Genomic DNA, 12,957 nt, shown 5'->3' on the forward strand with positions numbered 1-12,957 from the left:
ATGTGACACTACTTGTAGAGTAACTTTAACACTATGTAGAATGGGACCAAATGTTATCTGAAACAGTGTTGAATTCACTCTTAGGAGTTAAATAAACACTTTTATTTTTACTGTGTAGTACAAGACTAGGGTTTATGTATGTTACCGGGTTCAGTGTAGTATAGCATAGTACAGTACATTATAGTATAGTGTAGTATACCCTACCAGTGAATTACTACAAGGTGTAGATACAGGTTGTGATTTTGTTTTTATTACTTAGACAACTGCTAACGTAAAAGAAACAGCCCTCAAAGAATCTCTCACACCACTTGATAAATGTTTATTATAGAAATTCAGAACCAACATATAATATATATATTTATATATATATTTATTTCTCTCCAGTGGTTTAACACAAGTCACAGTACAGTATTTTTCCCTAAACAAAACGTTGCTGTCCGATGAAAAACTATTTTTGCCATATATATATATATATATATATATTTTTTTTTACATGTATTGAAAGCAGTAACTCCCGTCAATGAACTCTGAATATTTAATGAATCTAGGACCAATAAAATGTATTCAAAATAACTTGAGAAAAGTTTTGTAATTGTATGTTTGTTAATGGGAAAATATGGCAATTTTCTTCCATTTGCTGAAAATATCTGTTTAGGAGATGAGCTTTTTTCTCCGACAGCAACAATAGATGATCAGTAATTAGCCCAATGGGATGCAGAATAACGGCCAGCGCTGTAATATCAGGCTATTCAGGCTATTTCCTCAAAGAGTACATGCTTCTGCAGCATTAGTATATCTAACTAACAACTATATACAGATCACAATATAGTTATTTGGGGACAGAAAATAGAATCACATGACAAATATAAATTCCATAAAATGTCCTGAATACAGTATTGTTACAGTATTACAGGTTTCTTAAAGGGTCATTTTCCAACAACAAAAACAAGACAAAAATTCCCCTTGTTGTTAATGGCAGAGCAACATCATCCGCGTGTTGGCCTCTGATGGTCTAGTGATGTTATGTTTCTCCTCTGAGCCCAGCTCCCTGGACGCTCCCTGAATGAAGAGAACTTTTAATGTCATTTACATTAGGCCTACTCTACACACTAGACTTATTATCCAGTGACAATGACCGTACCTCACCTCACCGGGACAAAACCCAAATCCCTTTAGATCCTTTGGACAACGTTCTAGGTTGCATCTGAAACGGCTCCCTATTTCCTATGTAGTGCACTACTTTTGACAAGAGCCCCATTGGTCCTGGTCAAAAGTAGTGCACTATACAGGGTATAGGGTGCCATTTGGGACGTATTCCTACCCTTACTTTCCCCCAGTCAGTGTTTGAACTTCAAGCCCACAGAACGGCTGTGAGGATCGGAACTATCAAACTCACTGGTTTGATTATATACACACAGAACAACATTTGAATAAGTAACATTTACAAATAGGTTTATTATTATTATTATTATCCTTTGTACATACAAGCAGCCCTCTAAAGTGAGGTTTGGTCGGTGTCGTGCTTGAAGGATTGTAAAGTGTTCTCGACTCTAATACGCTGTCATTGATTGGTGGACTGAAACAGGAAGTTGTCATTTATTGGTGGATTGAAACAGGAAGTAGGAAGTGGAACTTCCAAAAAACAGTACCAGAGAGGGTATCATTGTATTGCTGATTATATATGCACACTATTCAGTCTAGTTCACACAGGTATAGGAGTGCAGTGTTGTTTTGGAATTGGAACTGGGCCCTCCACAAGGAAATAAAGATAAGGGGTGAGGATTTGGTTTGGAATGGGGCCCCTCCTGTCCTTTAAAGTCTGTAAGAAGCCTGAGTATTCATCAAGGAGATAGGAAGAGGGGTTGAGTGTTTGGTTTGGAATGGGCCCCCCATCTAGTGTCCACTCAGTCAAATCTCAGACGACTCTATCCTCTCTATCCAGGGAAGACCAGGAGGAGGTATGCTGTCTTCCTCTCCTCTTTCTCTCTCTCCTCCTCCTCTTCCTCTCCTCACCTCCTGCACTTCTCTCTCCAGTGACTCGTTACTGTATTCTTCCATCTCTCGCCCTCCTCCTTCTCCTCCTCTTCCTCCCCTCACATCTTGCAGTTCCCTCTCCAGTGTTCCTCCTTCTCCTCTTCCTCTGAGCAGGTATAGTTCTCTCTCCAGTGTTCCTCCTTCTCCTCTTCCTCTGAGCAGGTATAGTTCTCTCTCCAGTGTTCCTCCGACTCCTTCTCCTCTGAGAAGGTATAGTTCTCTCTCCAGTAGTTGGTTGTGGCGGTACATGTCCAGGTAGCTGGCCTGCAGCTCTCTCTGGTAGCAGATTACTTTCTCCTTCTCTGTCTGCCACGTCTGTCTCTCCTGCTCGAAGGCCGTAGCCTGGGCCTCGCTCTGACAACGCTCTAATAACAGCTCTGCTCGCAGACGCTCCTCTGTAGGACCTACAGTTAAAGAGAGAGAGGGAGGGAGAGAGAGGAGGAAGATAAAAAGAGGGAGGGAGAGAGAGGGAAGATACAGAGGGAGTGAGAGAGAGGGAAGATAAAGAGAGGAAGGGAGAGAGGGAAGATAAAGAGAGGGAGAGAGAGAGGGAAGATAAAGAGGGAGGGAGAGAGAGGGAAGATACAGAGAGGGAGGGTGAGAGAGGGAAGATACAGAGGGAGGGAGAGAGAGGGAAAGAGGAGGAAGAGAAAGAGGGAGAGAGAGAGAGGGAAGATAAAGAGAGGGAGGGAGAGAGGGAAGATAAAGAGAGGGAGGAGAGAGAGGGAAGATACAGAGGGAGGGAGAGAGAGGGAAAGAGGAGGAAGAGAAAGAGGGAGAGAGAGAGGGAAGATAAAGAGAGGGAGGGAGAGAGGGAAGATAAAGAGAGGGAGAGAGAGAGGGAAGATAAAGAGGGAGGGAGAGAGAGGGAAGATACAGAGAGGGAGGGAGAGAGGGAAGATAAAGAGAGGGAGAGAGAGAGGGAAGATAAAGAGAGGGAGAGAGAGAGGGAAGATAAAGAGGGAGGGAGAGAGAGGGAAGATACAGAGAGGGAGGGAGAGAGGGAAGATACAGAGAGGGAGGGAGAGAGGGAAGATAAAGAGAGGGAGAGAGAGAGGGAAGATAAAGAGAGGGAGGGAGAGAGAGGAGGAAGATAAAAAGAGGGAGGGAGAGAGAGAGGGGAAGAGGAGGAAGAGAAAGAGAGGGAAAGAGGAAGAAGAGAAAGAGAGAGAGAGAGGGAAGATAAAGAGAGGGAGGGAGAGAGAGAGAGAGGGGAAGAGGAGGAAGAGAAAGAGAGGGGAGCAGAGAGAAAGCGAGAGATAAAGACAATTTAATGATCACCAATTAGCTTATTGGTCAACACAGTAACATTAGTCACACAAACACATGACAATCAAACATAATGTAACGTAACTATCAAACATAATATAACATTACATAACTATCAAACATAATATAACATTACATAACTATCAAACATAATGTAACATTAAATAACTATCAAACATAATGTAACATTAAATAACTATCAAACATAATGTAACATTAAATAACTATCAAACATAATGTAACATTAAATAACTATCAAACATAATGTAACATTAAATAACTATCAAACATAATGTAACATTAAATAACTATCAAATACAACATAACACAACAATCACACATAACACAACAATCACACATAACACAACAATCAATCACAACAATCAAACACAACAATCAAACACAACAATCACAACAATCAATCACAACAATCAAACACAACAATCAAACACAACAATCAAACACAACAATCAAACACAACAATCAAACACAACAATCAAACACAACAATCAATCACAACAATCAATCACAACAATCAAACACAACAATCAAACACAACAATCAAACACAACAATCAATCACAACAATCAATCACAACAATCAATCACAACAATCAATCACAACAATCAAACACAACAATCAATCACAACAATCAAACACAACAATCAAACACAACAATCAAACACAACAATCAATCACAACAATCAATCACAACAATCAATCACAACAATCAATCACAACAATCAAACACAACAATCAATCACAACAATCAAACACAACAATCAAACACAACATAACATTAACTAACAATCAAACACAACAATCAAACATAACAATCAAACACAACAATCAATCACAACAATCAAACACAACAATCAATCACAACAATCAAACACAACAATCAATCACAACAATCAAACACAACAATCAAACACAACAATCAAACACAACAATCAATCACAACAATCAAACACAACAATCAAACACAACAATCAAACACAACAATCAAACACAACAATCAAACACAACAATCAAACACAACAATCAAACACAACAATCAAACACAACAATCAAACACAACAATCAAACACAACAATCAAACACAACAATCAAACACAACAATCAAACATAACAATCAAACACAACATATCATTAAATAACAATCAAACACAACAATCAAACACAACAATCAAACACAACAATCAATCACAACAATCAAACACAACAATCAAACATAACAATCAAACACAACATATCATTAAATAACAATCAAACACAACAATCAAACACAACAATCAAACACAACATGACAATAAATGATCTTTAACAAACACTTTTATCAAAAGCGACGTACAGTCATGCTTGCATACATTTTAGGTATATGTGGCCCCAGGAATCAAACCCACAACCCTGGCGGTGCAAGCGCCATGCACGACCAACTGAGCTACAGAGGACCACATACCTGATGCCCCTCCTGATCCTCGAGACTCTAGTGTTCCACTCTCCTCTGCACCACCTTTCTCCAGTTGTCGAAGTTGCGCCCCCTGTAGGGCTGTCTGCAGCGTGTCTATCTGTCCATCACTTCTCTGCAGCTCTCCTCTGGTCTCTCTCAGCTGGGTCTTCAGCTGGAACAGCTCTGACAGCTTGCTGGTCACCTCCGCCTGGGAATCACGCAGCTGTTGCTTCAACAACGAGATCTCACCCGACTTCTGACACACCTGAAAGGTAAGGAGGGAGGGGTGGTGAAAGAGGATGTTAAATAAACCCTGCTCTTCACCAGCATCCCTCAGTCAATTCCTCCTCTCAATTCAATTCAATTCAAGGGGCTTTATTGGCATGGGAAACATGTATTAACATTGCTAAAGCAAGTGAGGTAGGTAATATACAAAAGTGAAATAAACAATAAAAATTAACCTATGCCTGTCCTCCGTCCTCTTAGTTCACGGACCCATCTCTATGTTTTTACCTTCACTTACCTACAACTCTCCATCCTTCTACCCCCCCACCTTCCCCACTACATCCTCCTACACCCTCACCTTACCCACTACATCCTTCTACCCCCTCACCTTCCCCACTACATCCTCCTACACCCTCACCTTACCCACTACATCCTCCTACCCCCTCACCTTACCCACTACATCCTTCTACCCCCTCACCTTCCCCACTACATCCTCCTACACCCTCACCTTACCCACTACATCCTCCTACCCCCTCACCTTACCCACTACATCCTTCTACCCCCTCACCTTCCCCACTACATCCTCCTACACCCTCACCTTACCCACTACATCCTCCTACCCCCTCACCTTACCCACTACATCCTTCTACCCCCTCACCTTCCCCACTACATCCTCCTACCCCCTCACCTTCCCCACTCCATCCCCCCACCCCCCCCACTCCATCCCCCAACCCCCTCACCTTCCCCACTCCATCCCCCCACCCCCTCACCTGCCACTGAGTCTCCTCCAGAGTAGGGCTGGTTCCCTTCAGACTGCCCTGACCCTCTCTCTGTCTCCCCCCTTCCAGAGCTTCCAGTTCGTCCTGCAGTCTGTTCTTCTCCTGCTGGGCCTTGTGCAGCTGCAGCTGCAGTGCATGCTGGGAATGCTGAGCATGCTGGGAAACCTGACGCAGCTTGGCGGCGTACAGATGCTTCAACTCCTCCAACTCCTTCTCCCACAGACGCTGTTTACCTTCAAACACCTACAGGGAGGGAGGGAAGGGGAGAGAGATAAAGGGGGGGGGGAGAGATAGAGTGAGGGTGAGATAGAGGGGGAGGGTGAGTTAGAGGGGGGAGGGTAAAAAAGAAAGACAGTTATAGACGCACAACCACATCCCGCCCACACGCACACACGCACGCATATATGCGCACGCACGCACGCACACACACACACGCACACACACATATATGTGCACGCACGCGCACACACGCGCACACACACACACACACACACACACACACACACACACACACACTGGTCTACTCATAACCTGTGCAATGGCTCCTTCACTCTCATCCAGGTTCCTCCTCATCTGTTTCAGCTCGTGTTCCTTCTCCACCAGCCTCTCCTCCAGATCACGCACCTGGACAGTCAACCAACCAATCAGTCATTCAACTAATGAAATCAACCAACTGATCCATCCATCACTCACCACCTCCTCTACGGAGAACGACAGTTCGTAAGGGGGCGGAGCCTCCCCTCCGTATGGCGCCATGCGGCTGAGTGTTGCCATGCTACGACACGACATGGCCATCTCCGTCATAGCAACCCCCGACGACCCCGCAACCTTTGATGCTCGGTCCAGAGAGCCAATGGTGTTGATGTGGCTCATGGAGGCACTGAGGGTGGTAACATACATCTTCATCATCATCATTACCATTATCATCGTCATATCTATCCTCCGTTTCATCATCACTGATCTACAGAGAAACACACAGACACACAGAGAGACACACAGACACAGAAAGAGACACACAGACACAGAGAGAGACGCACAGACACAGAGAGAGACGCACAGGCACAGAGAGAGACACACAGACACACAGAGACACACAGACACACAGAGAGACACACAGACACAGAGAAAGACACACAGACACAGACACACAGACACAGAGAGAGACACACACACACACACACACACACACACACACACATAGACACAGAGAGAGACAGACACAGACACAAAGACAGACACACAGACACAAAGACAGACACACAGACACAGAGAGAGACACACAGACACAGAGAGAGACACACAGACACAGAGAGAGACACACAGACACACAGAGAGACACACAGACACACAGAGAGACACACAGACACACACAGACACAGAGAGAGACACACACACACACAGACACAGAGAGTGACACACACAGACACAAAAAGACAGACACAGAGAGAGACACACACACAGACACAGAGAGAGAGACACACACAGACAAAGAGAGAGACACACAGACAGAGAGAGACACACAGACAGAGAGAGAGACACACAGACACAGAGAGACACACAGACACAGAGAGACATACACAGACACACAGAGAGAGACAGTTACAGAGAAAGACACAGAGAAAGACACAGAGACACAGAGAGAGACACACAGACACAGAGAGAGACACAGACACAGAGAAAGACACACAGACACAGAGAGAGACACACAGACACAGAGAGAGACACACAGACACAGAGAGAGACACACAGACACAGAGAAAGACACACAGACACAGAGAGAGAGACACAGACACAGAGAGAGGCAGACAGAGAGAAACAGGAGTTGACCTGATGTGAGCCAGCTGTGGTCTGAAGGGAGGTCTGTATGGAGGAAGACTGTTCATGGAGTTATGACCAGAGTCTGACAGGTTCTCATCCTCCTGACTCAGACCACGCACTGACGCTACCGCCTGTATCACAACATGAATACCAACTGTTATCATCATCATCATCACCAGCATCATCACTATCATGATTACCAGCATCATCATCAGCATCATCATCACCAGCATCATCATCACTATCATGATTACCAGCATCATCATCATCACCAGCATCATCATCATCACCAGCATCATCATCACTATCATGATTACCAGCATCATCACCAGCATCAACATCACCAGCATCATCATCATCACTATCATGATTACCAGCATCATCACCAGCATCAACATCACCAGCATCATCACTATCACTATCATCATCAGCATCACTATCATCACTAGCATCATCATCACCAGCATGATCATCACCAGCATCATCATCACTATCATCATCATCACCAGCATCATCATCACCAGCATCATCATCACCAGCATCATCATCACCAGCATCATCATCACTATCATCACCACCGGCATCATCATAATCACCATCAATATGAAGTATCATCATCACCATAATAATCCTGGTACATTGGACAGTATTGATAAAGTCCCTTCCTGATGTTTTTAAAGAACACTAGTAACAGACACTGTACATGTTTCAGGAGCAGACAGAAATCACCAGACTAAAACAGTGGCATGGAAAACGGGCACCTTGGTTCCGCTGGAGGTGGGTCCTCCATGTCGGGAGGGTGAGGAGGAGGAAGAGGAGGTGGAGACAGCTCTAGGTGTGTGTGCGTAGGCCCGGTGGAGCCCGTTGGACAGGCCCTGGTCTGAGTCCTCTATCTTGGCAGGGTAGAGGTTCTGCATGGAACTGAAGTTCTTGGGTGTGACCAGCTTGAAGGCAGACGGCCTGGGAAGAGACTGGAGGGAGAGAGGAAGACTAGAATAGTTAGTAGGTGAAACTGTCTGGTAAGACAGAGAGAGATGCAAGGTAGTCAGAGAGAGGTATAGAGAGACAGACAGGTAGAGAGGTTTAGAGAGACAGACAGGTAGAGAGGTTTAGAGGGACAGACAGGTGGAGAGGTATAGAGACAGACAGGTAGAGAGGGGAGATGGCATGCTGGAGGTATAGAGAGACAGACAGGTAGAGAGGGGAGATGGCATGCTGGAGGTATAGAGAGACAGACAGGTAGAGGGGTATAGAGAGACAGGCAGGTAGATGGGAGATGGCATACTGGAGGTATAGAGTCAGAAAGGGAGAGAGGTATAGAGAGACAGACAGGGAGAGAGGTATAGAGAGACAGACAGGTAGAGAGGTATAGAGAGACAGACAGGTAGAGATGTATAGAGAGACAGACAGGTAGAGATGTATAGAGAGACAGACAGGTAGAGAGGTTTAGAGAGACAGACAGGTAGAGAGGTTTAGAGAGACAGACAGGTAGAGAGGTTTAGAGAGACAGACAGGTGGAGAGGTATAGAGAGACAGACAGGTAGAGAGGGGAGCTGGCATGCTGGAGGTATAGAGAGACAGACAGGTAGAGAAGTATAGAGAGACAGGCAGGTAGATGGGAGACGGCATACTGGAGGTATAGAGAGACAGACAGACAGGTAGAGAGGGGAGATGGCATGCTGGAGGTATAGAGAGACAGACAGGTAGAGAGGGGAGATGGCATGCTGGAGGTATAGAGAGACAGACAGGTAGAGAGGGGAGATGGCATGCTGGAGGTATAGAGAGACAGACAGGTAGAGAGGTATAGAGAGACAGACAGGTAGAGATGTATAGAGAGACAGACAGGTAGAGAGGTTTAGAGAGACAGACAGGTAGAGAGGTTTAGAGAGACAGACAGGTAGAGAGGTTTAGAGGGACAGACAGGTGGAGAGGTATAGAGACAGACAGGTAGAGAGGGGAGATGGCATGCTGGAGGTATAGAGAGACAGACAGGTAGAGAGGTATAGAGAGACAGGCAGGTAGATGGGAGATGGCATACTGGAGGTATAGAGTCAGAAAGGGAGAGAGGTATAGAGAGACAGACAGGGAGAGAGGTATAGAGAGACAGACAGGTAGAGAGGTATAGAGAGACAGACAGGTAGAGAGGTATAGAGAGACAGACAGGTAGAGATGTATAGAGAGACAGACAGGTAGAGAGGTTTAGAGAGACAGACAGGTAGAGAGGTTTAGAGAGACAGACAGGTAGAGAGGGGAGATGGCATGCTGGAGGTATAGCGAGACAGACAGGGAGAGAGGGGAGATGGCATGCTGGAGGTATAGAGAGACAGACAGGTAGAGAGGTATAGAGAGACAGACAGGTAGAGAGGGGAGATGGCATGCTGGAGGTATAGAGAGACAGACAGGTAGAGAGGGGAGATGGCATGCTGGAGGTATAGAGAGACAGACAGGGAGAGAGGGGAGATTGCATGCTGGAGGTATAGAGAGACAGACAGGTAGAGAGGGGAGATGGCATGCTGGAGGTAGAGAGACAGACAGGTAGAGAGGTATAGAGAGACAGACAGGGAAAGAGGGGAGATGGCATTCTGGAGGTATAGAGAGACAGACAGGGAGAGAGGGGAGATGGCATGCTGGAGGTATAGAGAGACAGACAGGGAGAGAGGGGAGATGGCATGCTGGAGGTATAGAGACAGACAGGTAGAGAGGTAGAGAGAGACAGACAGGGAAAGAGGGGAGATGGCATGCTGGAGGTATAGAGAGACAGACAGGGAGAGAGGTATAAAGAGACAGACAGTTAGAGAGGGGAGATGGAATACTGGAGGTATAGAGAGACAGACAGTTAGAGAGGGGAGATGGCATACTGGAGGTATAGAGAGACAGACAGTTAGAGAGGGGAGATGGCATACTGGAGGTATAGAGAGACAGACAGGGAGGGGAGATGGCATACTGGAGGTATAGAGAGACAGACAGTTAGAGAGGGGAGATGGCATGCTGGAGGTATAGAGAGACAGACAGAGAGGGGAGATGGCATACTGGAGGTATAGAGAGACAGACAGTTAGAGAGGGGAGATGGCATGCTGGAGGTATAGAGAGACAGACAGTTAGAGAGGGGAGATGGCATACTGGAGGTCTAGAGAGACAGACAGGTAGAGAGGGGAGAAGGCATGCTGGAGGTATAGAGAGACAGACAGGTAGAGAGAGACAGACAGGTAGAGAGAGACAGACAGGTCTAGAGAGACAGACAGGTATAGAGAGACAGACAGGTAGAGAGGGGAGAAGGCATGCTGGAGGTTTAGAGAGACAGACAGGTATAGAGAGACAGACATGTAGAGAGGGGAGATGGCATGCTGGAGGTCTAGAGAGACAGACAGGTAGAGAGAGACAGACAGGTAGAGAGGGGAGAAGGCATGCTGGAGGTATAGAGAGACAGACAGGTAGAGATGGGAGATGGCTTGCTGGAGGTATAGAGAGACAGACAGGTAGAGAGGGGAGATGGCATGCTGGAGGTATAGAGAGACAGACAGGTAGAGAGGTTTAGAGGGACAGACAGGTGGAGAGGTATAGAGACAGACAGGTAGAGAGGGGAGAAGGCATGCTGGAGGTATAGAGAGACAGACAGGTAGAGAGAGACAGACAGGTCTAGAGAGACAGACAGGTATAGAGAGACAGACAGGTATAGAGAGACAGACAGGTAGAGAGGGGAGAAGGCATGCTGGAGGTATAGAGAGACAGACAGGTATAGAGAGACAGACAGGTAGAGAGGGGAGAAGGCATGCTGGAGGTCTAGAGAGACAGACAGGTAGAGAGGTCTAGAGAGACAGACAGGTAGAGAGAGACAGACAGGTAGAGAGAGACAGACAGGTAGAGAGAGACAGACAGGTAGAGAGAGACAGACAGGTAGAGTATTAAAGGAGTCTAATGTTAAAATGTGTTATTGTTGCTAAAATAATGGATAAAAAAGATAACTGCAGATGTATGTGTTCATTCCTATACAGTATGTTGTTGCAGTGATATCATTCCTATACAGTATGTTGTTGCAGTGATATCATTCCTATACAGTATGTTGTTGCAGTGATATCATTCCTATACAGTATGTTGTTGCAGTGATATCATTCCTATACAGTATGTTGTCCCAGTGATATCATACTAATACAGTGCGTTGTTGCAGTGATATCATTCCTATACAGTATGTTGTCCCAGTGATATCATTCCTATACAGTATGTTGTCCCAGTGATATCATACCTATACAGTATGTTGTCCCAGTGATATCATACCTATATGTTGTCCCAGTGATATCATACCTATACAGTATGTTGTCCCAGGGATATCATACCTATATGTAGTCCCAGGGATATCATACCTATATGTAGTCCCAGGGATATCATCCCTATATGTTGTCTCAGGGATATCATACCTATACAGTATGTTGTCCCAGTGATATCATACTAATACAGTACGTTGTTGCAGTGATATCATTCCTATACAGTATGTTGTCCCAGTGATATCATTCCTATACAGTATGTTGTCCCAGTGATATCATACCTATACAGTATGTTGTCCCAGGGATATCATACCTATATGTTGTCCCAAGGATATCATCCCTATATGTTGTCTCAGGGATATCATACCTATACAGTATGTTGTCACAGGGATATCATACCTATACAGTATGTTGTCCCAGGGATATCATACCTATATGTTGTCTCAGGGATATCATACCTATACAGTATGTTGTCCCAGGGATATCATACCTATATGTTGTTCCAGTGATATCATTCCTATACAGTATGTTGTCCCAGGGATATCATACCTATACCGTATGTTGTCCCAGGGATATCATTCCTATATGTTGTCCCAGTGATATCATTACTATACAGTATGTTGTCATAGAGATATCATACCTTTATGTTGTCCCAGTGATATCATACCTATATGTTGTCCCAGTGATATCATACCTATACAGTATGTTGTCCCAGAAATATCATCCCTATATGTTGTCCCAGTGATATCATTCCTATACAGTATGTTGTCCTAGGGATATCATACCTATACCGTATGTTGTCCCAGGGATATCATACCTATATGTTGTCCCAGTGATATCATTACTATACAGTATGTTGTCATAGATATATCATACCTTTATGTTGTCCCAGTGATATCATACCTATATGTTGTCCCAGTGATATCATACCTATACAGTATGTTGTCCCAGAAATATCATCCCTATATGTTGTCCCAGTGATATCATACCTATACAGTATGTTGTCCCAGAAATATCATCCCTATATGTTGTCCCAGTGATATCATTCCTATACAGTATGTTGTCCTAGGGATATCATACCTATACCGTATGTTGTCCCAGGGATATCATACCTATATGT

The 12,957-nt window shown here is 44.9% G+C and overlaps 1 protein-coding gene across 6 annotated transcripts in view; it reads right to left on the reverse strand.

Annotated features, from left to right (window-relative positions):
- Nucleotides 1–297: 297 nt before the first annotated feature.
- Nucleotides 298–12,957, reverse strand: part of LOC110489108 (NEDD4-binding protein 3-A) — a 117,710-nt gene continuing 105,050 nt past the window's right edge. For 5 of the 6 annotated variants that reach the window (XM_090198690.1, XM_036943279.2, XM_036943280.2 and 2 more), the window contains exons 4-10: nucleotides 8,340–8,549; nucleotides 7,588–7,709; nucleotides 6,454–6,640; nucleotides 6,292–6,384; nucleotides 5,752–6,003; nucleotides 4,766–5,021; nucleotides 298–2,438 (exon numbers count right to left, since the gene is read on the reverse strand). In XM_090198690.1, coding sequence (XP_090054816.1) covers nucleotides 1,909–2,438; nucleotides 4,766–5,021; nucleotides 5,752–6,003; nucleotides 6,292–6,384; nucleotides 6,454–6,640; nucleotides 7,588–7,709; nucleotides 8,340–8,549 — 1,650 coding nt within the window. In that variant the 3' untranslated portion in view covers nucleotides 298–1,908. Of the gene's footprint in view, nucleotides 2,439–4,765; nucleotides 5,022–5,751; nucleotides 6,004–6,291; nucleotides 6,385–6,453; nucleotides 6,641–7,587; nucleotides 7,710–8,339; nucleotides 8,550–10,555; nucleotides 11,385–12,957 lie in introns of those variants that run through there. The other variant, XM_090198691.1, reaches the window with a different exon arrangement.

The sequence above is a fragment of the Oncorhynchus mykiss genome, chromosome 14 (assembly GCF_057628025.1).
Source record: "Oncorhynchus mykiss isolate SJ-2025 chromosome 14, ASM5762802v1, whole genome shotgun sequence".
Classification (NCBI taxonomy): domain Eukaryota; kingdom Metazoa; phylum Chordata; class Actinopteri; order Salmoniformes; family Salmonidae; genus Oncorhynchus; species Oncorhynchus mykiss.